Source organism: Sinocyclocheilus rhinocerous, unplaced genomic scaffold (genome assembly GCF_001515625.1).
Source record: "Sinocyclocheilus rhinocerous isolate Xijiao unplaced genomic scaffold, SAMN03320098_v1.1 scaffold1476, whole genome shotgun sequence".
Lineage (NCBI taxonomy): Eukaryota > Metazoa > Chordata > Actinopteri > Cypriniformes > Cyprinidae > Sinocyclocheilus > Sinocyclocheilus rhinocerous.
This window is the reverse complement of record NW_015659224.1, coordinates 95,111-122,637: the sequence shown is the minus strand read 5'-3', so window position 1 is coordinate 122,637 and position 27,527 is coordinate 95,111. Positions and strand designations below refer to the sequence as shown.

The 27,527-nt window shown below is 37.2% G+C and overlaps 1 protein-coding gene across 4 annotated transcripts; it reads right to left on the bottom strand.

The window, feature by feature from the left end:
- Nucleotides 1-155: 155 nt before the first annotated feature.
- LOC107723359 (protein SCAI-like) lies at nt 156-27,527 on the bottom strand. Of its 4 annotated transcripts, none has more exons than XM_016531943.1 (18): nt 27,251-27,527; nt 26,733-26,802; nt 17,377-17,491; nt 11,353-11,448; nt 8,843-8,929; nt 8,636-8,734; nt 8,355-8,451; nt 7,926-8,024; nt 6,247-6,399; nt 5,926-6,066; nt 5,674-5,775; nt 4,043-4,121; nt 3,214-3,313; nt 3,012-3,093; nt 2,534-2,606; nt 2,196-2,369; nt 1,982-2,082; nt 156-693 (listed from the first exon to the last, which is right to left on the bottom strand). In XM_016531943.1, exons 3-18 carry the CDS (start codon nt 17,481-17,483, stop codon nt 547-549), a joined length of 1,737 nt encoding a protein of 578 aa, XP_016387429.1. In that variant the 5' UTR covers nt 17,484-17,491; nt 26,733-26,802; nt 27,251-27,527; the 3' UTR covers nt 156-546. The 4 variants fall into 4 exon arrangements, with proteins under 4 accessions (XP_016387429.1, XP_016387432.1, XP_016387431.1 ...); XM_016531946.1 differs by having other exon boundaries at nt 5,965-6,066; XM_016531945.1 differs by lacking the exon at nt 26,733-26,802.

Below are 27,527 nucleotides of genomic sequence, written 5' to 3'. Positions count from 1 at the left end.
AAAGAAATGCAAACATGCAACACGCTCCCTATGGAAAAATGTTGTGTAAACGTTGCAGAGGCAAAGTGTTGAGAAGGAAAACAAACTTCCTTCTCCAAAATGTGTTTTGCCAAAGCCGTAGGCTCATCTTTTTGGAAGAATCTCCCTGGAATTGTTTCCAAGTCTCCTTTCTTCTTGTGCTCTCTTATCACCTTCAGAAACGGCGATAGCTGCCCTCAACAGGTCTGAACGCCCATTTGCCTGCGCTCATACTCTCAAACGCTACATGCATGTAGTACATTTTCCTGTATGTTGGGAGCAAGTCTTTCGCATCTGGGTGTGTGTAGCTCATTAAAATCTAAAAATACATGTGAACTCGACAAATTTTAAATATCTGCCCACAAAGATGAGATATTTTGTCTTGAATAGTTATTAAACTACCGTATCTAGATCTAATGAGATTAGGCTTAACAACTAGCTTGTTCAGAAGAACCTACCTACAACTTGTGTTTGTGTGTGTATGGGCATGAGCGTGTGTCTGCAGGTTGGCATGGTGCCACCATGTGGTCAATAGTTATCCAACATGCCATCAGAGAAGAGGTTTTGCACGTCCAACATGGCCGCCAGCTCCAGCACACGTTTCTGTAGAAGGCTACTCTCCACTATCTCCTGTTTGGGCAGCGGGGGGTACGATTCTGGAAAACTCCCCGCTTCCTGTAACAAACACACAGAAATATTCTCATCCAGCTGCTCTGTGACAATATCTTGTAAATGTGCTTGCAGCTGTCAGTCAGTGCTCCTCAAATGTGCTTGCAGCTGTCAGTCAGTGCTCCTCAAACTGTGAAGTATGTAGTGCCACCAGGAGGTATACAATGTGACTCTAGAAAAGTCACAATACTACAAAATAAAATGTATATTTTAATTAAATGACCATTTTTCAGTGCATTATATCTACTTCTAAGTTTAATACAGTTTAGAAATAGATACAGCTTTGTATGTCTAATACTCCACCAGATGCCTGATTGTGGGATACAAAAAATGTTATTTTAGTATTATCTGTATACTATTACAGTATTTATTAATACCTTATAGGTAATTCTGTCATTAAATTACTCACCCTCATATCGTTCCACACCCATAAAATCTTTGTTAATCTTTGGAACAAAAAAGTGTTCCGCAGTGGTTCAACCGTAATTTTACGAAGCTACGAGAATACTTTTTGTGCGCAAAGAAAACAAAAATAACGACTTTTTTTCAACAATTCGTCTCCTCCGCGTCACCCTATAGCGCCATTTTGGAGAGTATCACATACGTAAACAACGTATGCTGTTCTGTGTCAGCAGCACCGTACAAGGATACGTTGTTTACACTTTGATCTAAATGTAAACAACGTTATCTTAATTTGTGTTCTGAAGATGAACGAAGGTCTTACAGGTTTGACATGAGGGTGAGTAATTTTCATTTTTGGTTCAACTATCCCTTTAAAGTCAAGGCAACATTTTAAATTTTTAAGTTGTTTTAAGTTTCTCATCTAATATTTATATTTTATTTTATTTTAGCTTCATTAATGAAAACATTGTAGAAATAGTTGTAGATTTAGATAACACTAAAAACACTGGGTACAAATGGCTGTTGATAAGTGTAAGTGCACCACCATTTTTTGTCCATAAAAAAAAATAAGGCAGCAAGAAAAAAGGGATGATTGATATAAGTCAATAGGATCTCAGTAGAAGTCAATTTCCTGGTGGCGAAAAATAATGGATTTAGAGCTCAATTTTGAGAATAGCAACCAACAAATAAATAAAATCAGTCTGTTTCCGAGAACTTTTAAGAGCTGCATTACCTCATATTCAAAAAAATATATTTAATATTTATTCATTATTTAATAGTCATTTATTCTGGTTCATGAGATAAATATGACTATTATTTCACAGATCATTACTAATCACACTAATGTGTTTATTATATGAACATAATATTTATTTATTCAGTTCAGTCTCACCCGGAAAAGCTTGTGTAATCGGAGTGTGGTGCAGCAGAACACAAAACGGATCATGAGCAGACGCAGAAATTCATCGCCATAAAATTGCAGATAGGCCTGATCTGGAAGAGAGTCAACAGGAAAATTATGATATATCTGTCTGTGGCTTGGCCCAACATGTCATTGATATGTAAAAATTAATGTAAGCGTTAAAAAGGGCACATATTGGCATTACCTATAACTCGGGAGCTCGTGATCATCTGGCCAATGTCATGGAAAACCTTCCGTAGGAGTTCTTGGGCCTTTTCCCACAATCCATAGCGCATGCTGCTCAGTCCACACACAGACAGGAAGCCCATGAGGGGGTTGTAAAGGAAAAGAGTAAACAGACTCCCACGCTGACACGGGTCTGTGAGTGAGAAGAAAGAAGAAGAAAACAACAGTTTAAAAATACAATAGATACTCAGTATATAAATAACGCATTTTCTACTTCAAAGAAAAGAAAAAAAAATGTTAAGCAAATATTAAAAATGTTTCCTGTCTCCTAACAACAAAAACAACAAAAAAGCAGACCTTGCATGCTCTTCGGATACACTGTTGGAGAAAGCAGGCAAACAAGTGGCTGGCCAAACAGATTGGAGAAATTCTGTAGAAAGACGGGAAGGAGTCAACAAGCTAGAGTCACATGAAAAATTATTTTAACAGTAAATTTGCTCTACTAGTACACAATGTGAATATACATTATAAAATGTACCCAAGGGGGCGCCCCATTACTGAAATATACCGCCAAATAAAGAAAATCCGTTGAGGGGGGAAAAAACAAACAAACAAAGGGTGATCCGTCTATGAGTAAAAAGAAAAAACTACAACTGTGTCCCTACTACAAGGTCTATTTCTGCTAACTATTCTCATGTTTATTCTAGTCAAGAAGTCAGATAGTCTTATTTATAGAGCAACCACATGGCTGCTCTTGAATAATAAATGGCCTCATGACGTCAAGAGGCGTGTAAGAGTGTGACAAGGAAAGGGAGACGGAGAGTTGATGTCTCACCTTATAAGCTGTGCTGTTGGATGAGTCGACAATGATAAACAGAGGTTTCCTGGTGAAGGGGAAAAGGTCTCCTGGGTGAAGACTGAAAAACACACATTTGCGCATACATGCGTGTTAAAATAACACCTGTGTCTCAAACATGTAGTAAGCACGTTTTAGTTTCTAGCAGACTAGCACAGAATGGATGTCAATGAAGGCTCACCAGTGCATCTCTTTTTGTGCCTGGTTTCTCTTCTGAACCATCTCACCGTTTACCACATCTCGATTAGTATTGGTCAGGACACCTCCAAAATCATATGGTCCTGCACATAAAGTAATGGTGATGTTAAATAATATCGATGGGACAGATTTGACTCCTTCCTGTTTGGATCACTCATCAAAATGAAGCATCATGGGAGCCTAAAACTTTCTAGGTGAATCAACTTCTGTTTGCTCATTTACAACACTACCATTCAAAAATGTGTGGTCAGAAAGATTTTTAAGGACATTTAAAGAAAATGCTTTATTTAGCAAGGATGCATTAAACAAAAATGTTCTTCTGAACTTTCTATTCATCAAAGAATACTTGTGTTCAAAATCTAGTGCTGTCAAATCGATTAATCGCAATTAATCACATCCAAAATAAAGGTTTGTGTTTACATAATATATGTGCATGTACTGTGTGTGTGTGTCTATATATATATATATAATATATAATTTAATAATATAAATATATATTACATGTATGTCTTAAATATTTAAATAAATATATGTTTGTATATATACATATACACAGTACACACACATATATTATGAAAACACACTTTTATTTTGGATGCGATTAATCAATTTGACAGCACTAGATTTTGAACATGGCAGTTTGTTAGAAACATCATACATAATATTACACAAATTTTTTAATCCCCTAATTTGATTGGCTGAGCAGCTTTTCAAGAGTGCTTGTAATTAGTAGATATTTACGTAAATATAAAGAGAACAATATTCCAGATCATCCGGTGTCAGAACAACTGTGCTAAAACACCTCAGCGTACCTTCACGCTCTGAGCGTCCAGCAGGAAACACTCCAGTGGCAGAGAGATACACCAGCAGGACACTATTGGCTGGCAGTTCCTAGCAATAAAAGAATCAGTGAAAGAAAAGAAAAGTTTCAATGACTAGAACAGAAAAATTAATTCATTAAATCGGCTAATTTAATCAGAACGCTCACAATGATACAAATGGTAAAGCAGTGTCACAGCAAGCTAATTAAGTTGAGTGGCACGGTAAGTGCTACGCGGCAACTAGAGGTAGTATTCATCTTTGCAAATAGAGAAACACACACACACCAGCTACTGACAGGAAATGGTTAAAAAAAAAGCACATGCAAGTGCCTGTGACAATTACTTGTCATTATTTATCTAAACAAAACATGAAGAAAGATGGAAAACAGCCTAAAAATAGGGGTGTCTGAGAGTTAAAAATGCTACAAAGCAAAAGCACACTAGTATCTGAGTCATGTGTGTGTGGGGGTTTTCCTCGCACTCTTGAGGTGCTACGCTACAGCAGAGCAAATAGTAACACGCTAACACCCCGTTAGCATGCCATGCTGCTACACGCACACTCACACATGAGGTGTCACTCCAGACAACAGAACCCAAACTAGCACACAGGATAGACAACCAGAACGCAATAACTATAGAAAAACAGCAGTTTTATTTATCTTTGCCCTTGACTCTTGAATTATAATGAGATCCTGAGGCTTTAAAAGCCCCATAAAATCATTCGATAAGCTGTGTTAATGTGTTTCCTACTGAAAACTGTTTTCCTACTTTTTGTGCAAGGAATATGGAAAGGCTCCTCCCTTTTTTAAATAGCCAAAAGGATTTAGTCTAGCTGTAAGTTTTACATTTTAGAGGAACGAACATTCTCATTCTAGTGAGCATTTGTTTGGAGATAAATCTGTGTAGTACAAGCTATCTTTGGTGTGTTTTTGCTCAAGAGAAAGACCGTAAATTTGAATTAGGTACATAGTTGTTGAAAAGTTCGGGTCGGAAAGATTTTTAAATAATTTTGAAAGAAGTCTCTTAGGCTTATTTGATCAAAAATACACTAAAAACAGTAATATTGTAAAATATTATTACCATTTGAAATAACTGTCTTCTATTTCTATACATTTTCAAATGAAATTTATTCCTGTGATGCTTTTTAGCAGTTGTTACTCCAGTCTTCAGTGTCACATGATCCTTCAGATATCAAATATGCTAATTTGGAGCTGAAGAAAGATTTCTTATCATCAATGTTGAAAACAATAGTGCTGCTTTTTTGTGGAAACAAATTTTTGTGACAAGTTCAAAAGAACAGCCAATAAATAAATAAACAAACAGTCTTTGCTGATCAATTTAATGCATTTATGATGAATATATGTATAAAGTTCTTTAAAACTTAAAAAAAAAATCTTGCTGACCCCAAACTTTTGAGTCTACTGTAGTCAATGTTTGCTAAAAGTTAAATTTGTCATTTAGGAGTACATTAGCTCAGAATATATGGCACATTTGATTTAAGCTTAATCATCGTGTCTGCTCCAAGGTCTTGATGCAATATAGAGTCAAATCAGGACGGAAATGACAGAATGGATTGACAATAAATTGACAGGTGCTAAAAACTGCAATGACATCAGCCAAACCTTGAAGGAGGCAGACAGGAAAGTGTAGAGCTGGCTGAAGGTTGGTTTGTAGAGGAGATATTTATGAGGGTTCTCTCTCTTGGCCGGCTTTTCATTGGGCTCCTATAATGAGAGAGATAAATGAGTGAGAGAGGAATAGAGAGAGACACTGAGAGCAGGCAGAGTGAGAAAGAACAGTGAGAGAGCCACTTAAAAAGGTGAAGTACTGAAATAGCGAGAAAGTAGGGGTGGAAATACTCAGAAACACTCAACATAGAGAGTGACAGGGAGAGTGTAAGAGTCTTCTCTTACAAGTGTCCCTGGCTTGGAGCTTTGTGTAGCCAGGTTCACCGGTTCCCTCTCAAGCGCTTGAAGCATACGAAACATATCGATGGTCAGCTCGCTAAACTTCACCTATAAACCAGATCAAATTCATCCATTACAAAAACTGGACTACAATAAACTCTTTTGTTATTATAACCTACATGGCAAGTTTGAAGTGTCTAATCATTTACATAAGAAAGCACCGCTTGAATTTGACATATTATGTAACTTGTTCAGCCTGCTAGGTGTTTTGCTGTACTGTACTCCCACCTGATTGTTACAGTTGCCAACGATGAGCGCATCTGCCAAGGTGAGCTGGCCAACCACCATGCCCTGTTCAAGAAGGGGCATGCCTCCCTCCTGCAACCGATTGGATATGACCACCCCAGAGTTGTCATCATTTAGGATCATAAGAGGATCTGCCTGTGTAGATAGAGAAATAGTACAAAAGAAAGAAAATATGAATATCTGTTATTAACATGTCAGAAGTCTTACAGAGCGTACTAAATCTGTACTTTACGTAACTGTAAAGATTGTGTAGAAGGACGCATTTATAACATCTGAGATACTGTGCTTTTGAGTGTGCACATTTGACTGATTTCTCCGGTAAAGTAATAAGATTAACCTGATTTACAATACACTATCATTCAGTAAGATTTTTTTTAAAGAAATCAACTTTTATTCAGCAAGGATTGATCAGAAGGGTAACACTTTATTTTAAGGTCCAATTCTTGCTAATAACAAACCAGTAAGTAAAACTTTTGTCTCAATAAACTCCTAATTTGCTGCTTATTAATAGTTAGTAAGCTTGTTGTTAAGTTTAAGTATTAGGTAGGATTAGGAATGTACAATATGGTCATGCAGAATATGTGATTTTTAAGTACTAATAAACAGCCAATATGTTAATAATAGGCATGCGCGTCTCCCTGACATGGCTGCTTCAACACTAACTGCGGTTACTGAAACCATGCCTTCTTTCTTTGCGTGCACATTTGCGGCGGGATTATGCAAATATTTCCACATAGTGGGGTAGATATGTGGGGGCGTGTTAGAATGAGCCGTTTTAGGGGGGCGTGGCAGAGTCTTAACTTTGATAAAGAATATCTCTTTGGTTTTGAGACTTTAGTCTTTGCAACTTCAGGGATCTTATCTATGCACAATCAGCTTGTAACACTCCAAAGAGAAAGGAAAACTTGAAATCGCATCATATGACCCCTTTAATAGTTAGAATTGGTCCCTATAATAAAGTGTTACAGTAAAGACATTTATGTCACATAAGTTTTCTATTTCATGTAAATTACGTTCTTTTGAACTTTCGTTTCATCAAAGAATCCTAAAAAGAAGCACAATTGCTGTCAATATTGATCACAATTTTAAATGTTAATAATATGTAACTTACTGTTGTAGCTGTATTTTTGAACAATAAATGCAGCCTCTGTGAGCATAAGAGACTTTTTCAAAAACATAAAAAACATGCTGACCTCAAGCTTTTGAACAGTAGTGTAATTTATGTATTGGTGTATATTACAATGAAAAAAAAATCTAAATTATAACTTGCTCCACCTCATGTGCTTCGGCCCCTCCCCCCAACCACCTGTCATATAGAACAGGTTTTTTTTTTTTTAAACTAAGGTCTGTATCCGCTAAAAAAATTCTTTTTTTAGGACTGAATACTAAATGAATTATATGAATTTACTTTTAATCACAATTATTGTATAATGACATTCATAGTTTTTAATGATAAAAAATAAATCTGTTTTTTATTTTATATATTATTAGATTTCTAACAATACTCTAACAGTAAGTAGAAAAAAATGATACAACTACATCCTATTTTTTCTTTTTATTTCAGTTGGCAAGTCATTGCTTCATGGAAGTAATATGAGCTGTCAATGGTGTTTCACTGTGACTTTAATTGTACAATACTTAAAAAAAAATTACAATCTCACCTCCACAAAAGCAGCAACTTCCTGCAGCACCAGGTTCCACTCTAACTGGTCCTCTGTGTTGAAGCGTTGGGTGTAGTCCTCAATCTCTTCAGACAGCTCCTGCAGAAAAAGACACCACAGATGGTCTCAGACACACCCTACTGTGTTTTTCTTCTCATAAACAGTGCATTGTTGGCAGTATAGGGATTAGTCCTTTGTAAAACCAAACATAACATTAAAAAAAACTACAAAATGTATAAGTAATTTTCTTAAACGGTGCCAAAATTGATGAGGCATGAATTTTGTATTAATTCCAGCTGCATAAGTGGCCAACAGACTGTCTCTGCTGATTGATCTTTTGGCAAGAACCTCTGTTCAACTGAATATCTATAGTGAGCCATGGATTAAAAATGTGTAACTGATCCGTTTGGTCTGCTGTCCATGACTTACCTTGACCAACACTTTAACCAGGTCCATCTTGTTGAGCAACAGACAAACAACGATAAAGCGAGCATAATACCTCAGCTTTTTTACAACCAGCTCTGGCCTGTGCAAAGGACATGGGGCAAAATTAATGAACTGAAGACCATATCATACATACATTTTGAGATCTTTACTTTTGCTCATAAGTACTGTATATTACTTCAAAGAACTTTCAAGAACATATTAAATAATTTTAAAAAGTATCAGCTTTGCTCATCACAGTTCATTGTACAGCAGCTTCTTTTCACCTGTCTTCTTTGTTGACTTGGTGGTAATATGATCGTTGGCGAATGGCCGAATAAAAGGAAAAGGCTTCATTAAGGTAGCTTGTTTCTGAAGTGCGGAGGCTAAAGAAGACAAAAAAAATTGTGTGTAAAAAAAAATATAAAAAACTAAAATACATGGTTTGAAACAAGCTGAATAAAGAGTTGTGTTAAAAAAAAAAAGCTCCTTACTAGTAATGGTAGTACAGCTGGCCAATTTTTGAGGCCACTTCACCTATCTGCCACCTCTTGAGACCATACCGGTTGTCCAGGACTTGTCTATTTTCCAGTAATGCAAAACCAAATAAGAAATCATCTGTCATTAATGTTGACATCATTGGTGCAGAGCAGCTATCAGAGGGAAGTTTGATCAAGCCAGTGGCGAGGCTACATAAGGGCCAGGGTGGCACTGGCCCACTCAGATTGACAGCTGGTCCACCCGATATATTTATGTAAAGAATAGGGGTGTGCGATATATCGTAATTGATGTTTTAACGTTGTGTGATTTGACATTATCGAGTATATCGCAAAAAACCTAACAAAACACACCTACAGAGTGCACGCATACATTACGTGATGTAGTGGGTTAAACTAGTGCGCATATGCATTTAGAGTGCGTTCTTTCACTGCATGATTCAGTCTATTAAAGGAACACGCCACTATTTTTGAAAATAGGCTCATTTTCCAACCCCCCCTAGAGTTAAACAGTTGAGTTTTACCGTTTTCGAATCCATTCAGCCGATCTCCGGGTCTGGCAGTAGCACTTTTAGCTGCAGCTTAGCATAGATCGTTGAATCTGATTAGACCGTTAGCATCTCGCTCAAAAATGACCAAAGAGTTTCGATATTTTTCCTATTTAAAACTTGACTCTTCTGTAGTTACAACGTGTACTAAGACCGACGGAAAATGAAAAGTTGCGATTTTCTAGGCCGATATGGCTAGGAACTATACTCTCATTCCAGCGTAATAATCAAGGAACTTTGCTGCAGTACCATGGGTGCAGCAGGCGCAATGATATTACGCAGCGCCTGAAAATAGGCTTATTGGAAGCTGCAGCTAAAATTGCTCCCGCCAGACCCGGTGATCGCCTGAATGGATTCGAAAACGGTAAAACTCAACTGTTTAACTCTAGGGGAGTTGGAAAATGAGCCTATTTTCAAAAATAGTGGCGTGTTCCTTTAAAATGCATTTAGAATTATCACAAAATTCAATATATGGGGGCAGAAAATTTATAATTTCATATAGTTAATCAGTATCACACGAAGAGTGCCATTTTTTTCTCCAAAAATCAGCATGATTACAAATGTGATATTGATTTTTACAACAGTTCAATAAACAAGAAGTAAATTAAGAGACTTACGTTTTAGACAGCATATCGTCTGTTTTTGCTCCATTTCAACAACAAAAATAATTGCAAACACAGCTACAGCACTGTTTTGCGTCTCTGAGCAACATGACGGTGTTTCTTTCCTGAATGAATCAACCGTTTAAATTATTTGGTTCAATCGCAATGACTCACTTATTAACAGTGACTTGCTGCCACCTACTGGCGGTTTTAATTTTACATTTAAAGTATCTTTTCATTTTTTTTATAATTTCAAACATAATTTTTTTTTATGTTTTATGTTTAAAATATCAAAACATTATTTATGCATTTGTAACTGCAGGTATTCCATGTCCCTCTGAGCTGCATTAAACAGTGTGTAAATACATCTAAATGACACTTCTAATGCAGCTTCTGTGTTTCCTCTGCATTGCAAAGATAAATTTTGTCAATACTGATTACATTTGCTTGCTAACAGCCCAAATGTCTTATTCTAATTGATTGATTAAATGCAAAACTTTGACTCAAAAGGTAATGCACACTTTTAGAAAAAAAAAAAGGCTGTATAAAGGTAAAAAAAAAGCCCATAAAAGGTAAAAAATCTATTTTAACTTATTGGAAAAGATTAATTTCTATCACTGCTGTGAACTGATCACCACACAGAATATGAAGAATAACAAAAATTTAGGAGTCAGCTGTCCACGGTAGTCCTTAAGATACCAGCACAATAACACACTCAAAGCAAAATAATTGTCTAATTATCGTTATTGATAAAATCCCAGAAAGTATCAAGATATCATAGTCAATATCGCACAACCCTAGTAAAGAATTAATAAGATCCTGGTGGATGAGTGTCGATCTTCCAGTTGTGCGCTTCTAGGCTATTCTATGGCAAATGGTAAGTGCAAGCGCTGTCAATCTTCTATGGTTTGCTAATATTTGGTGAAGCTACAAACCAAAACTCAGCCCAAAAGTCGCATGTATAGCATATACTGTTCGCATGTATTTGGTATTGTTTGATGTCCTGAAACAATTATGCTTGTATTCTGCTAGTTGAGACCTTTTCAACGATATATGACTAGTCTATCTGTTACATACTAAGCTTAACATCACATTTTCTAGTCATATTTTTATGTTCAATTTAGGCATGTATTTTCAGCTCATATTTTTGGCCTTTTTCTTTTTCAGCCAAAAGCACTGAGGTCCACCTTATTTCACCAAGGTCCACTCACTTGAAAAATTCTGGCCTTGCCACTGGATCAAGCATGTTAAAACTTCAGTCTTATGAAGTTCTAAGCCAAAGAACCTGCTTTATTTTCGTGCTTTTGGTAAAAACAGATCTTTCTGTTTCAAAAATAGATCCATCTAGAGGGCTGACCTGTGCTGCTGCTGAAACTTCCACAGCTTGGTGTATACGTCAAATGTTCGGCCAAAATAGGACTGCCACTGCTTGTGTCCATATTGAGGCAGATCCCTGCAGGAGTGTGAAAGAACAAACAACAGACACACAGTTTAATAATGCATTCTCCCCATTCATTGGTACTGAAGCATCAATTTATCAGTTTAGGAATTAAAGCCATTAAATTACGAGCAAAATCACAAACAATTTCTAAGTGTTTGTGTTCATACAATCAGTATTTGGGATTGAAAACGGATTTACAAATAGGTGTGACTCCGGAAATATCCTGTTCATATGACAAAAAGTCACAATGTAATTGAAGAATTGACAGATCTTTATGTCTGTACTGTGACGTACGTCTGAATGAAACTAAGAAAATGTTGGCTGGGAATTTGGATCTTTTCATCGGTTGTTGATTGGATGGAGGCAGATCGGCTGAATGTAAGCTGGGAGCTGATTGTAAGAAAGGGGTGAGGTTTAAGCAGACTTACTGATTGGAGATTAATAATAACATGCATTTAAAAAATAGATGTGGTGAAATGTAATTTCAAGCAGACTAGCAATGTCTCAAACAAGGACAATTTGAATGAATAACTGAAAACAAGACCCTCGTGATAGCTGAATAACCATAATGACAACGTTTTACAGCTGAAATTATATTCAATTCATAATTGAAGAACTCTGCAACCTTAATACTGTTATGTTTTGGTTTATTACGGTGAACTGCTTTGAAACAATCTGTATTTAATAAATTGCTATACAAATAAATGTGACTTGACTGTCTTAAAGGGATAGTTCACACAAAAATGGAAATTCTGTCATTAATTTCTCACCCTCATGTTTTTCCAAACCCGTAAGACCTTCGTTCATCTTCGGAACACAAATTAAGATGTTTTTGATGAAATCCGAGATTTCTGACCCTCCATAGACAGCAATACAACTGCCAAGTTCAAGCCCCAGAAAGATAGTAAGGACATCATTAAAAATACTCTCGTGAATGCACAACGCAGTCTGACACAGAAGAGAAGAAATTGTAGAATAAAGTCATTATATTTATTTTCTTTGTGCACAAAAAAGTATTCTCGTAGCTTCATATAATAATTACGGTTGAACCGCTGATGTCACATGGACTATTTTAACAATGTCCTTACTACCTTTCTGGGCCTTGAAAGTGGTAGTTCCCTTGCTGTCTATACAGGGTCATCATTGTGTTCTGAAGATGAACGAAGGTCTTACGGGTTTGGAACAACATGAGGGTGAGAAATTTATGACAGATTTTCCATTTTTGGGTGAACTATCCCTTTAACACTAGAAAATCTTATCACAATTTATTTGATACAAATGTATGTAGTTAACAATCGAATAGAGACTTCTACAATAGAAACAACTGATCCTTCTGCAGAACACAAAAAAGATATTTTGAAGAATGCTGGTAACCGAACTGTTTTGGCGACCAATGACTTCCATTGTATAGCCAAAAAAAAACAACCACTGATACATCTCTCAAAATATCTCCTTTTATGTTCCACAGAAAAAAGAAAGTCATACAAGTTTGGAAGAACATGAGAGTGCATAAATAATGACACATTTTTCATTTTTGGATGAACTATCCCATGAAATGTTATCATTTATTTTTATTCATTTATAACTGCATTGAAAATGAGATTATATGAGGTAAATGTTATTTTCCCTATATTACCAGACTTCTATGCAAATTAATTTGCTTTGTGAATATGATCAAGGTCCTGTGACTCACTGCTTTAATCACCGGTTTGTTTTAATAGCTACAATATCAAGTTTGTGTTCAAACCAATCCCGCAACCTTAATACCCGCATATCATTACATAAGCCATGTCTGCCCTTCTGCCTTGACACTCCTACCGCAGGACGTCATGTGGACAACAGCAGATGAGCCTTCCAAATATACAAGTGGTCATGGCTGTCATGCACTAAATTAGCATCATCATAGCGATGATGTGAAGACATTGGTGGTGGAAGAGAGCAAAAACAGAGCAATCAGAGAGAGTCAGAAAGTGCGAGTGGGTGAGAGTGTTTGGGCAGGGCTGCGGTGAGTCATCGTGCCGATGATGTGAAGGAATTTGATGATCTATGGCAATCAGCTGGAGAAGTAGCTCCTTTGCCTCCTCTGCCTCTACTCGCTCTTTATTCCTTTCCCAGTCCTTTTCCCCCTGAACCCTCCCAAAACACCTCTAGGCCCTATTGTTATCATCAGAGGGTTGCTATGACAACAGAAGCAGGGACTGGGGAAGGAATACAGCAGGTAAATGCAAAAGCCCTCATTTACACACGCTCACACACGATTACAGTAGATGATGCATCTTTTATGAACCTGTAACAGGCCATTCAGGGAAACAAGTGGGGACAAAAATGAACGTCAAAAAATAAATCATGTCCAGGCATAACCTTGAGTTAGCCAATACACAAAATGCATGTGCACACACACACACACACATCACGCAACACAACGGAACACCCGCGCACAGACACACCTCCTTTCATTCATGGAGAATCGTCTGTAGCGTGAACACGCGCACATTTTATTTCCGGAGCTTTCATTGATAATGTGCATTCACACACACAGTGTAAGGTTATAGAGATGGATTTGTGAGATTTACGGTTCACCCCGGTGCCCTTGTGGACTGCGAGAGACAAGGTCAGGAAGGAGATAGGTGCAGTCATTAGGCAGGGCTTTAATTTCACTACATGCACCATTAATTTCCCATCCTCTCTGACAGTATTAATACCCACAATACAGATTCCCTGACAGAGCACAGCCAGGGACAGACCTGTAAATTAGGGAAGGCAGGAAAGGAGGGAGCCAGGATGAGGTGTGTGCAGATGGGGTCAGATGTGGCGTAGTCGAGTAACATGGCAATATTATATCTGCATGCTGGAAGGCTGAGGCCGTTTATACTCCAATGTTTTGATAATTGCGCTACTCTGGAATTTATTCTGGAACTGACATTAACAAAATGTTAGTTTAGGAAAGTCTACTAACACTATATGGCAGTAAGTAATTCTATTGATATTCATATTTATTAAAAAAATCTAAATCTTAAAAATATTAGATATCTAAAATATTTTAATATAAATATTTATTATACATTTTCTTATAGACTTATTCTTTATAAGTTTCTAGGAATTATATATTATATTATATATATTGAGGGATAATATATACATTGATTTTCTATAAATTTTTTAATTGAACATATCTATAAAGTCCAGGTTCAGAAGAAGTAAAAACAGCAATATTGTCAAATATTATTAGTTTAAAATAAATATTTTGTATTGTAATATATTTTAAAATGTAATACTGTATATTCCTGTGATGCAAAGCTAATTTTCAGCAGCCGTTCCTCCGGTATTCAGTGTCACATGATGCTTCAGAAATCATTCTAATATGATCATTTGATGCTCAAGAAACATTTCTTATTATTATCAGTGTTGAAGACAGTTGTGCTGCTTAATATTTTGTGGAAACTGTGATGCATTTTTTCAGGATTCTTAGATGAATATAAAGTTTATATGAAATGGTATGAAACTGAAATAACATTGTAAATGTCTTCACTGTTACTTTTGATCCATTTAATGTGTTTTTGCTGAATAAAAGAGTTTCTTTTATGTGTCTGCATTTTTTTAAACTCTGTTACATGCTGATAAAGAATATTAATGTGAATATGAAAATGTCACTATAAAAGCCACTATAAATGTCTCTTCTGAGTCAAGCTTGTTTACTAAAGAGATACCAAAGAGGTAAAAGATAATGAGCGCTATCAAGTAGTGGAAGTATTAGGTAAGGAAATTAGACCAATTAATAATAGCTGTTTCATTACTGAACTCTACAGGGTGTTGCTAAGCGTCAAATGCAGAAGTAGGCCGCTACTGGTTAGACAGCCTAATTAGCATGGAGAAACAGGGCATGGGGGCGTGGCCTCATAACAAGCATCTAGTCCTGTATTTGTGTAACACAACCTATCATTAAGGTAAAAAAAACATATAACTGCATATACATGCATATTTATATACACTGAAAAAAAAGTTTCATTCATTCATTCATACATCCCCTTAGGGCAAGTTATTTATTTTTCATTGGCTCAATTTAAAAAATATAGATGTGAGTCATTACCCTAAATTTTTTTAATGGGATGAATGAAAAAAATTTTTCAGTGTATGTACAGAGCATCATATGAAATCCTTCATGCACAAATAATGAGGACTAAATACATCATAATGCTTGGACTAATGCTACAAAGCTGAAAAATGTCAGTGGAAGGAATACAGATTGTAAAGAGAAGAAGAAAAGAGAGAAAAAAGAAAGGGGGAAGAAAGAGAGAAAGAGAGAGAGAAGGCTAAAAAAGAGAGAGATAGAGCCCACAGCTACTGACATACTTGTCCTATAAATAGTCTTAGCTAAAAATGACTGATTAACTCAAACGCAACCTACTGGCCACTGAGAAATGGTGATAAACACGGAGTGACGTGATTCATTTTTTAAGAGTGTGTGTAATGCAGAGACAAACGCTGGCAGATATGAGGGGGTGGAAGAGGAGCGTTCCTGTGGAAGATTCATTCAGATGTAAAACTGAGCTCACTTCACCCAGACACTGGAAAATATAAAGGGCTCTCAGCTCCCTACGGATGAACAGGCAAACATCATCACATACATAAAGCACAGCACAGATAAGACATTAGAACCTGCTCATTTATAGATAAAGCACTGACTTTTTTTTAAAGGAATAGTTTACCCAAAATCAATATCCTGTCTATATATACTCACCCTCATGTTCAGTCAGTAAGTCAGTAAGTCAGTAAGGTCCAAACAACACTGAACCCCACTGACTTTCAGTGCATGGACAAAAAGACATTAGCTTCACATTCCATATTAGAATTACAGTAATGCAAGTTTGGAACAACATGAGGGTGACCATATGATGACAAAATTTTCATTTTTGGGAAAATTATCTCTTTATATTTTCTCGACTCACCTAAATTTTGAGACTGAATTCTGTAGACCTGTACTGTGTGAACTGGGTTGGGGACATCCTCTTTCACGTCTTAAAATACGAGCGCCATTCACATTTTTGTTCATATGAGATTCCATTAACTCACAGTGATGGCAATATGAGCTTTATGTCAGCCAAAGGTTTTAGATTCTGTCGCTGGTACTCTCATTAGTTTCGAGGTCTGAAAGCAACCCAAGCGATGTGCTCAATGCTGTCGTAAATTTAAAAAGCATTTGAAGCTGCTGTCGGTTAATTAAGATTTGGCCGCCTCGACTAGACTTGGTTATTAAATAACGTTGTCTCAACTGTGATAAGACATTCCAGTGTTACGTAAGTCACCATATTTGATACTAACATAAGTCACTATGATTTATGGGTATTGTGAGAATATAAAACTTGACTTTGGTATTCAAATGAACTCCTCATGGGTCATACGCAAACACAAATGAATAAATGAACAAAGAAAAAGACAAATGAAAGAAAGAATGAATGAGAAAAAAATTGAAGGTATTAAAACAGAAACAATTGAACAATGCACAAGCAAAAAAAAGAAGAAAGAAAATTAAAACAAAAGCAAGAATGAAAAAAGAACAAATACAGAAATACAACAAAAAATGAAATCAAAAAAGAAGAAACAAACTACAAATTAACAAAATAATGAACAAACTTTTAAAAAAACATACAAAAAACAACGAATTAACAAAAAACCAACAAACAAAAAATTCAAAAAAAAGCAAGAATGAAAAAAGAATGAACAAATGATAGCAAGCAAGAAAGCAAGAAAGAAAGCAAGAAAGAAAGAAAGAAAGAAAAAGCAAGAAAGAAAGAAAGAAAGAAAGAAAGAAAGAAAGAAAGAGATTGAGCTGAGAGTAAGTGTACATAAGGTTACTGCAGGATTGGACCCAGACAGCAATCTGGAAGGCAAACAAGACCACAAATAAACAGCAAAATGCTTAGACGCTGAGAAGAGACTGACCTTAAGCCATTGAAAAGCTGTTTGGACTTGTCCAGGAGATAGCAGAAGTCAGTGACAGTTTTCCTCTCACAGAGAGGGATGTCATCCTCTGCCCCCACCCCTGTCATGGCAGCTGCTGCAAACAAAACAAAACAAAAAAGCAAATTCAAAACAGACTGTCGACAGAGTTATGCAAAAGCGAGTCGTTAGCACAAGCACGCCATTGAAGCAGGCATCAGTGGCGGAAGCAAGTTTTATGAATCACAGTTAAATGAGCACCACAGAAGTCTGAACTGACATATTGTGGGTATAAGAATCTGCATCAGTAACGTGGGCAGATGTTGAATCAGCTTTGACGAAAACTGACTAATTCCACCTCCAAACCAACTGACACGCTCTGACGAATTTGCATCTGAGTTGAAACAAAAGTTTCACTGAATCCTTTAAAATAATCCATTTATCAATCTATGAACCTCATGGATATGAATAAACCAAGATATATTAAGCTGGAAGTCATTTTTATGTTTCGTTAGTCCAGTGGTTTCCAATCCTGGTCCTGGAGAACCCCCAACATTGCACAATGCTCAACAGCTCATCAGTAGACTCCAAAACCTTAAATGTGTGTCAGATAAGAGAGACATCAAAAATATGCAGTTTTGGGGGTTCTCCAGGACCAGGATTGAGAACCACTGCGTTAGTTGATTATCTTGGATATCACTGGAGACTTATTCTAAATGTAAACACACAACTGTAACATTTAGCTACAAAAAATACTGTTTACATCTTCAGGTTTAAAATGGGGATGCACAATATATTGGTACCATATCAGCTATTGACCGTTATTAGATATTTTTCAATTTATCTGTACCAGTTGATACTGGATATGAAATTGTTCACACCCATTTCCTCTATTTAGATTACATTTATCTTACACTCACTTAACACTGTGCCCAAACCAGCGACGCTGCAAGATGCCATTAAAAAAAAAAAAACCCTTTTTTTTTTTCAGTGATTTCTATTTCTGCAACATCACAGCTGACCGTTCAGATACTGATGGCATTTTGTATCATATTAAAATCATTTAATTTGAGTTTGGATATCATTGTGCATGACTTTAATAGCCACAATGAAAGCAACAACTAATAATTAACCTTAGCTTTTAAAAAAATTAAAAGATACAATAGCGTTCAAACTGGGAACTTCATGTAAACAAATAAGCATATTCCAAATATGCAAACACTGCAACAGCCACTGAGTGTGTATTTTAAATAATGTTAAAATCATTTAATTCAATGGTTTAAATTGCAGAAAGAGTCTGTCCACACATTCTCCTGATTGGCTGTGATTTGTGATTGATTCTTGTAGTTGTGAATGCATCTGGTGTGAAAAGAAAGCAATCGTGTTCCTGGAATCTTATCACATTGTGTCTGGATAGAACATGGTGTTAAGTTAATCTTTAAATGCTAATAATTTAATAGCACTGTTAAATGTAATCTTAAACCTTAAAATGAATAGCCATTTTTCTTACTATACATAAATTCCCTTACAGCATTTAAAATGATCTGAAGACCAAGAACGTATAGAAAGTAAGGTCAATTTTGATTTCATGCCTTTAAGTCTTCATTTTGTTTACTTTCCACTATAAATAAATAAACCGCTAAAGGACAGAGGAGGTTCAGGTCCTGCCAACTGCCTGCTACATATGCCATCACCCACTGATCTTTTCTGGCTGAAGAATAGGTTCTCTCAAAGGCCTTTCCTGTTCAGAAACAAGCTCAAAGCTTAAATGGACTATAAAGACACCATATAGTCTACTCTGTGCAGAAAGAAGAAAATCGGCTCTTACAGGGGGCCAATTAATCTGCATGTTTTCACATTAACCAACAAGAAAAATAATAATTAACTTCTCTTTCCATTTGTGTTTTTACCCATTAAGTATTTTGTGAATACAGCTTAGCTTGTGTGTTTGTGTGAGAGACTATATGGTGTCAGCCAAACCAAACAACACCACACATGTCCTCTTTGTGGTGGCAGGAGATAAAATCGTGTGGTGTAGATGTGTCATAGAGAGGACATGTGCACCTCTTCTGGCTACACCAAGAGGAACTGGGTGCTGTGTGTGTATGTGTGTGTGTCTGAGTCTGAGGCCATGGATTGGGGGAAAAGGGAGCAAGAGACATCAAAGGCACAGAGGACAGTAAGAAAGCGGGAGTGTGACAAACACACGCCTAAGGCTGAATGAATGTGCAGTGCTTACTGCTCGGATCAGATGTTAAATCGGACCAGCTGAGGACAGAATGGGGGAGAAATCCACACAAGAGGATGAACATTAATAAATATCCATAACGCATATGCAAGGCATGAATTTAAGTAAGCTTTGTAAAAAAAAACTAAAGCTAAACTGTTAAGAAACTTGAATAGCCTTGACTCAATGTAGTCAAGAATTCAACTTTACCAATGATTTTGAATGAAGCATCATGGACGAAAAGCTCTAACTCCACATCTGTGAGAATAAATGGACAACATGGTATGTTGAAGGCCTATTCTCACCAATAGGAGCAAGTAATGTATGATGTATTGTGCTGACATTGTAAGCCACTGCAGGAAGAAACATCATTTATTGCCTGAAACGATGTACAATGTCAGCTTGTGTGTGTGTGTGTGTGTGTGTGTGTGTGTGTGTGTGTGTGGTCAGACCCAGTGGGTAGTAAGACAAACATTCAGCTGTCAGTCCAAGGTGGCCTGAATGGAAAAGACCTGAGCATGTCCATCACCCCTGCTCAGCCTCCAGATGGCTCACCATGGTCCACGTATGGACCATTTCAGCACCTTAAAAATGCTGTCAACAGATTCAGAGAATATTTGGGGATATTTCACCCAAAGAAAAATTTAAGCAATTAATAATTTATTTATTAGCACAGTAACAACCCATTTTTTTATCTAAGGTTGGACAAAACACAAAAAATAAGGTTGGACAATATAATTTTAAAAAAAAAGAACAACATTGCAATGGAAGGTAGCTCAAATTTGTAAAGCACCCATGTTGAGATGCTGAATTTGGTTTAGTGTACAAATGGGGGGGAAAGGCTGGCTCTACCCAAATGGTCAAGGTTTAGCTTGTTACCAAAGCCCTGTTACCTCATGCTGGTAACAACACCATCTGGTTCTAAAAAAACACTGTGGCCTTTTAAAATCAGCAGTGTATTTTGACAAAATAATGTTTCTTTTGTAGGCATATATGCCATCTATTGCTAACATTTTACTATATATATATCTATTAGGATACTTTCAGGGCTCCTAAGCTTTCTGTAGTTTTCTAAAAGGTATTATAATCCTCCTTGACTCCACCACAGTCCAAATAATGTAACGGTCAATTATCATCAAGAATTTCTCATTAGTTGATACATAAAATAGAATAACCCTAATAAATACATTTAGTGTCACATACGTGCATGATAGATCACAGGAATGTGAGATGCTTAATAAAAGAACACATTGTGCACACAGACGTTACAAGAATGTGTACATCTCTGTATTATTCACCTAACAGCATGTCTAACTTTTGAACATGCTTGTATTAAGGAAGCACATTCAGTGTTTCACAGTGGTTGTTTGTTGCTACACAGTCTCTGCATACCAAATAGAAATTTGTTGAATGGAAAAGCTGTCTGTTGTACACATTTTTTTTCACAAGAGGCTGCCATTCATTCAAGTCTGCAGTGATTCTCAATTGAATTCATCCTCTTTTTTTCAGCATGAGACAGATATACTACAGTTGCCATGTGCCAGGAGAACAAGAAAATAGAAGAAAATCCAGTCAAAAGTTTTATTCCTGTTTAATATGAAAATGTATAAGCTTATGGAAGTTCTTAAAAGTTATTTTATCAAAATTATGAAAATGTTTTGATCGTAAAATATGAAAATATTAACTGTATAACTTGATTTGTAGTTGGGCAAAATTAAATATTTTTAACATAAAGGTTGATCTTTATGTGTTTTTATAAATCAATACAAACTAATTAGGCCTAAATTAACTTGATTTGAGTAGATTAAAATGAGCGTGATGTGTTCTTTTAAGAAAAAGAAAAATGTCATTTTAATTTTCATGCACTACAGTTCAAAACTTTGGGGTCAATAAGATTTTTCTGGAAAGAAATTAATACTTTTATTCAGCAAGGGTGCATTAAATTGACGTTTCTATTTAAAATAAATGCTATTCTTTTGAACTTCCTATTAATCAAAGAATCCTGAAAAGAATTCAGTTTCCACAAGAATATTAAGCAGCAGCACAATTGTTTTCAACATTATAAAAAAAAAATTCTTGAGCGCAAATCAGCATATTAGAATGATTTCTGAAGGATCATGTGACACTGTAATGGGTGCTGAACATTCTGCTTTGCCATCACAGAAATAAATTACATAACAGAAAACAATTGCAAAATGTATTCTGTAAGTATTTTATTGATTATTTATTAGCAGTACTATTAAATTGATATCTAGTGTTCATTTAAAAAATTTTGAACCACAAATCCAAGTTATAAAAAGTTATTAAATCCATTTAACAAAGGCATTCTAAAAGCTACATAAAACAGGTTTGTATACCTTCATCTTGGTCAGATGATGCTCAATAGCCACACTACATTCATATAACACACAAACGACAGCTGGCACCCATTGAGAATAAGCAAGTATATTAAAATAACTATTGTTGATCAATACCCAGATCAATATTGACACAGAGCTTGAACAAGCACTATTTCCTAGTTGTAGCAAGTGGTAATTGAAATGACCAGGATGTACATAGACACAGAGTTACGGAATAGAATCAGCCATAAGACTCAGCCCAGAGGATGTGAGATCTTATGCTGAAACAAACAACCTGTCCACTAAGACCCTATTGATGCAATCTAGGAATGAATGGAAGATGGGCTTTAGAGAATTAATGATAAGAGGGTGTGGAAACGAGGCATGTATAAAAAAGATCTGCTTGTCTCATGAAGGTAACGCATACATGCTCTTTGTATAAAGCCAGCAGTGGTAAAAGGCTTCTGCACAAAGATGTGTGCTTGACCCACATATCTTTTTCTTCCATAAAAATGCATGAGCTATGCATCTGCAGCAAAAGAACTGCAGGATGAGGCAGTATGTGTATGTATGTCCCTGTATGTAACCTACACATGCGAATGAAAATCTTTGCCAAATCAATATCCTATAATATATATCATTCTTTGCAGTCACTGCATCACCGAACACATTCTATTAATATGACTGAAAATGACTTTCACTGACATCTAGGCATATACCAAATACTATGTTAAGAGTAGACCGTAACTATTAACTATTAAAAGACCAGCCTACTTGGATATACAAAGTCCAAATAAAAACAAATAATACTACAAAAGATCAGTCATTACATGAAATTAAAGCCGCAATCCGCAATCTCTCTAAAGAGGTCACGCAAACACATATGCTGACTAATGCATCTAACCTTAGCGCAAAGGCCTACATGACTGCTCATGGTAATAGAATACCGTCACTGTGAATCGTCAGCACTCAAAAGAGAGTGAAAGTGAGTTAGGGATGAAAACACGGTGGACTTGGTGGCTGAAGAGCCCAAGTCTCTCTAACAGTATTCAGATCCACAGGAATGTGGTAAGAAGTAAATGCAGAGGAAAATAGGACAGGTGTCCTATATAACACAGGACACAAACAGAGGGAGGGAGAACCTTTGCTATGCTTATGAACTAGCTCGCAATTTTCCCCTAGCTAAAAAACAATAACTTTCATTGTGCTTCATGCAACACAAATTTGATTGGCTGACAGAATCAGCGTTTCCTCTCACTCTATATGACCACTCTGAGCAAGGTTTCTCTCACTACTAGGCTGAGTGCCACTTTGGTTTGTTTTTTTCCCACTTTCCCACTCTAACTTCCCTTCATCTCACTGGCGTCATTACATATGTTGCATACAACTGGTGGAAGTCCTGCATTTGGTTTAAATGGAACGTCTTAAGCCCTTGATCACTTGGAATCCACTATGGAGCTGATTTATTATTAAGCATGATCTGCATGATATCACATTGTTGCTCGGTCTGTATACATAGAGCTACCCGAAGTTTACATATGAGTTCATATAAACTTGCATCATTCACTTGATGTAGTGGAATGTGCTTTTTTTTATGGCGATGGGATTCCCTGATGGAAAGTGCTTAGAAAAAGCTTGCAAGTGTTTGTCTAAATGAAGTTCCAAACGTAGGTTCGGGAGGAGCCTAATCATTCAGTCCTGTCAATCATCATTACGAGCCTATATAAGCAGCTCTCAGTGCACCGTCCCAGCGTCAATTCTTCCAGCACTTCTCCACCTCCCCATCTCCTCCTCTATTTCTGTTTTTCTCCCTCTAGGTCAGAGGTCCCCAACCACCAGGTCACGACCCACTACCGGGCCGTGGAAGAATTGCTACAGGGTCGCAAGAACGTTCTGGGAAAAATGTGTATAGATATGACACTCTGTTATTTATTTATGTTAATGATTGTTCTAATTATTCTGTATTTTCTTTGTATGCGATTGATATGGAGTAGCAATTTGACAATTTCATGTTAAATAAGTAAATGAAAGATTGCTCTGATCTGTCACATATTAGGAGTTAAACGGATCGCAGTTGATCCGTAATACGTACGGATGAGACCCTACCGTTCGGCACGCACGTGATTCGCAGATCAATTTGCCAATTTACACGTACAAGCAATTTAAACCACAAGAAGAAGAAACAAAATTCGTTACTCACGTGCTGTTCTCGCATACAATCAAAGACAAGCACAAGCATAGAGACGTGTTTCAGACAGCGCGGAAATACTGAGTTGCATATACATACAAATAAAATGGTCAAAAACCCTTCACGGCATTGTCATTCTCTGTGCTTTTAATATATTTTTTCTTGCTTATCCGAAAAAATAATCTGATCTGTGAAAGAGCACGGTGGCCTCCATAATCCTTAAATGGAAGACGTTTGGGACGGCCAGAACCCTTCCTAGAGCTGGCCGTCCGGCCAAACTGAGCTATCGGGGGAGAAGAGCCTTGGTGAGAGAGGTAAAGAAGAACCCAAAGATCACTGTGGCTGAGCTCCAGAGATGCAGTCGGGAGATGGGAGAAAGTTGTAGAAAGTCAACCATCACTGCAGCCCTCCACCAGTCGGGGCTTTATGGCAGAGTGGCCCGACGGAAGCCTCTCCTCAGTTCAAGACACATGAAAGCCCGCATGGAGTTTGCTAAAAAAACACCTGAAGGACTCCAAGATGGTGAGAAATAAGATTCTCTGGTCTGATGAGACCAAGATAGAACTTTTTGGCCTTAATTCTAAGCGGTATGTGTGGAGAAAACCAGGCACCTGTCCAATACAGTCCCAACAGTGAAGCATGGTGGTGGCAGCATCATGCTGTGGGGGTGTTTTTCAGCTGCAGGGACAGGACGACTGGTTGCAATCGAGGGAAAGATGAATGCGGCCAAGTACAGGGATATCCTGGGCGAAAACCTTCTCCAGAGTGCTCAGGACCTCAGACTGGAACTAAGGTTTACCTTCCAACAAGACAATGACCCTAAGCACACAGCTAAAATAACGAAGGAGTGGCTTCACAACAACTCTGTGACTGTTCTTGAATGGCCCAGCCAGAGCCCTGACTTAAACCCAATTGAGCATCTCTGGAGAGACCTAAAAATGGCTGTCCACCAACGTTTACCGTCCAACCTGACAGAACTGGAGAGGATTTGCAAGGAGGAATGGCAGAGGATCCCCAAATCCATGTGTGAAAAACTTGTTGCATCTTTCCTAAAAAGACTCATGGCTGTATTAGATCAAGAGGGTGCTTCTACTAAATACTGAGCATTTTTCAGTTTTTCTTTTTTAATAAATCTGCAAAGATGTCAACAATTCTGTGTTTTTCTGTCAATATGGGGTGCTGTGTGTACATTAATGAGGAAAAAAAATTAACTTAAATGATTTTAGCAAATGGCTGCAATATAACAAAGAGTGAAAAATTTAAGGGGGTCTGAATACTTTCCGTACCCACTGTATATATATATATATATATCTGATCCACTCACGTATGCTGTTCCAGACCAGTTGAAACAAAACGCTTGATATTTTGGAACTATTTTCACTGGTGGAAAAAAAAAACAAGCTAACTGGAATTTTTTTTGCCATATGAACCACAAGTTGTGACCAACTTCAGTATTTATGTATTTCTGAGTGAAACAAAATATTGAATGGGAAAAATAGAGGGAGGGGCTTGATTTTATCACACCTCCTTGGCGTCTCTAGAATGATGGTTGGAGGGGAGTGGTTGAGGATGTTGTGCAAAGTAAATAGGGTCAATTTTGATTTCATGTGGACTTCAAGAAATTAGACTCACAATGTTGTACTCAATGTTAGCACAAACTGAGGTACTTGAATCACAGCCGTGTTGATATTGACTGTTAAAATAAGGTGACAACGGAGTTCAAATAAAATGAATATTTTGAGATAAACTACACCCATTATTGTCAATAACTAAATAAGAAAATACTCATATACTTGTATCAATAGTACCAAAAGAAGAATTTTCTTCCACGAGCTCATTCTTCCATAACAAGCCAGTCTGCATGACGTAATTTCAGCTAAGCAACCTGGTGGCTCTTTTCACAGATGATGTGTGTGATAGCTGATGCTGAGAAAACATGCTTGTCTGCAACAAATCTCTCTTTTTGTTCTCGGTTCCAGCCATCTGATGTCAGTTATTCTGGCACGATTACCATGGGACCTCATTTGAAGTTGAATGCATGTTCATAACACAGCCATAATCTTCCTATACAGTATTATACAATTCGCACTTGCCTTTACAGTTAGATTATGCACGCACGGCCGATGCAGCATGATTGTGAACAATAAAAAGATCAGACAGCGAGCGCTCTGCAAAATTCAATCCCGTGCTGTTGCAGGACAGAATGAACCCAGCTTGAACATACAGTAATTCTTGCGACAGCCAATGATTTTTCAACATTCTTCATTCAATAATAATACAGAGATGCTTATTGGCTCGGGTTCCATTCACAATATCACCCCAGACTCGAATATCTGGGTGGACTAAAATAAACAATAGACAAAGGGTGAGAATCAAAACTAAACGTAAAGCGTTTGGCAGCGTGCATCTCTGCGTAATAGCGCTCGTTCCGTTCATTGACCAGGAACGCGGACTGATTGACTGATCGCTGTTGTTCTACATCAATTACCAGTGTGAAGAACAACAACGCTCATTTCTGTGACACTTCACACCATTAAGCCATCCAGCACATCTAAATGCATTTACTCAAGAGCATCAAGCCTGTGTCTCATCTATAATGACTTACCTCTCACACGAATGCTGTCTCTCTCGTTCTCAGGTCAGGATGCGGTAATACACGACAACTCTGTGTGACTCTGTCAAAGATGAAACTGTAGGTTGGATCGTGTAACGGTAATAGAGGCGACAGAACCGTTAACATGGTTTTAGTGCGTTCAGAGAGCAAAAGCGTTCTTGTCCTCAAAATGACCATCAGAGTTGACAAAACTGTGGCTTTAGCAGATGCTAAGGCTGAATGGATTTGATGTGCACCGTTAGGCTTATTTACACACATATATAAATATGTACGTTACACATATGGGGATGATATACGTACACCCTTCTTTCAAAAAAAATTTTTTTTTAAACATTTAGCTTTGACCGAAAGCTACGGAATAAAAATCATATTTTAGTGATGGTTTGTCTGACTGATGCTTGACTATCTTAGTCCACCAAGACGTGTTAACTTAAGTCGTGTTTCTCTTTTGCCTAACGCATACATCGCCGAGCAATATCTGTCAAAAAGTCACTGATTTGAAACCCAACCTGAGCACTGGTGTAGTTTAGTACAGCTATCTTCTGTTTCTGCTCCTCAAGAACAGCGTTTCCAGTTAACGTTAGAGCGCGCCTGTGAATCTCGCCCCGACACAAATCTAGACATCCAGTGCGGTGGCGCACCGTCATTTACATCCAGCTCATTCAAATCACCCTCCCAGGGAAGAGCAGGGAGTATCTGCCATTCGGCATCTACTGCGGTCGACGGTTCTGTCTGGCCAGTTGAATTTTCATTGCCTGTTGTGGCAACCCGCTCAAACTAACTTGT

Bases quoted from the DNA above. Each gene is read 5' to 3' on its own strand.
- LOC107723359 (XM_016531943.1), bottom strand. From the start codon at position 17,483: ATGACAGGGGTGGGGGCAGAGGATGACATCCCTCTCTGTGAGAGGAAA. The intron at 8,735-8,842 runs GTAAGGAGCTTT...TGTCTTCTTTAG, and splicing joins CAGCTGTACTACCATTACTA to CCTCCGCACTTCAGAAACAA. The intron at 3,094-3,213 runs GTGAGCCTTCAT...TGTGTTTTTCAG, and splicing joins GCACAAAAAGAGATGCACTG to TCTTCACCCAGGAGACCTTT.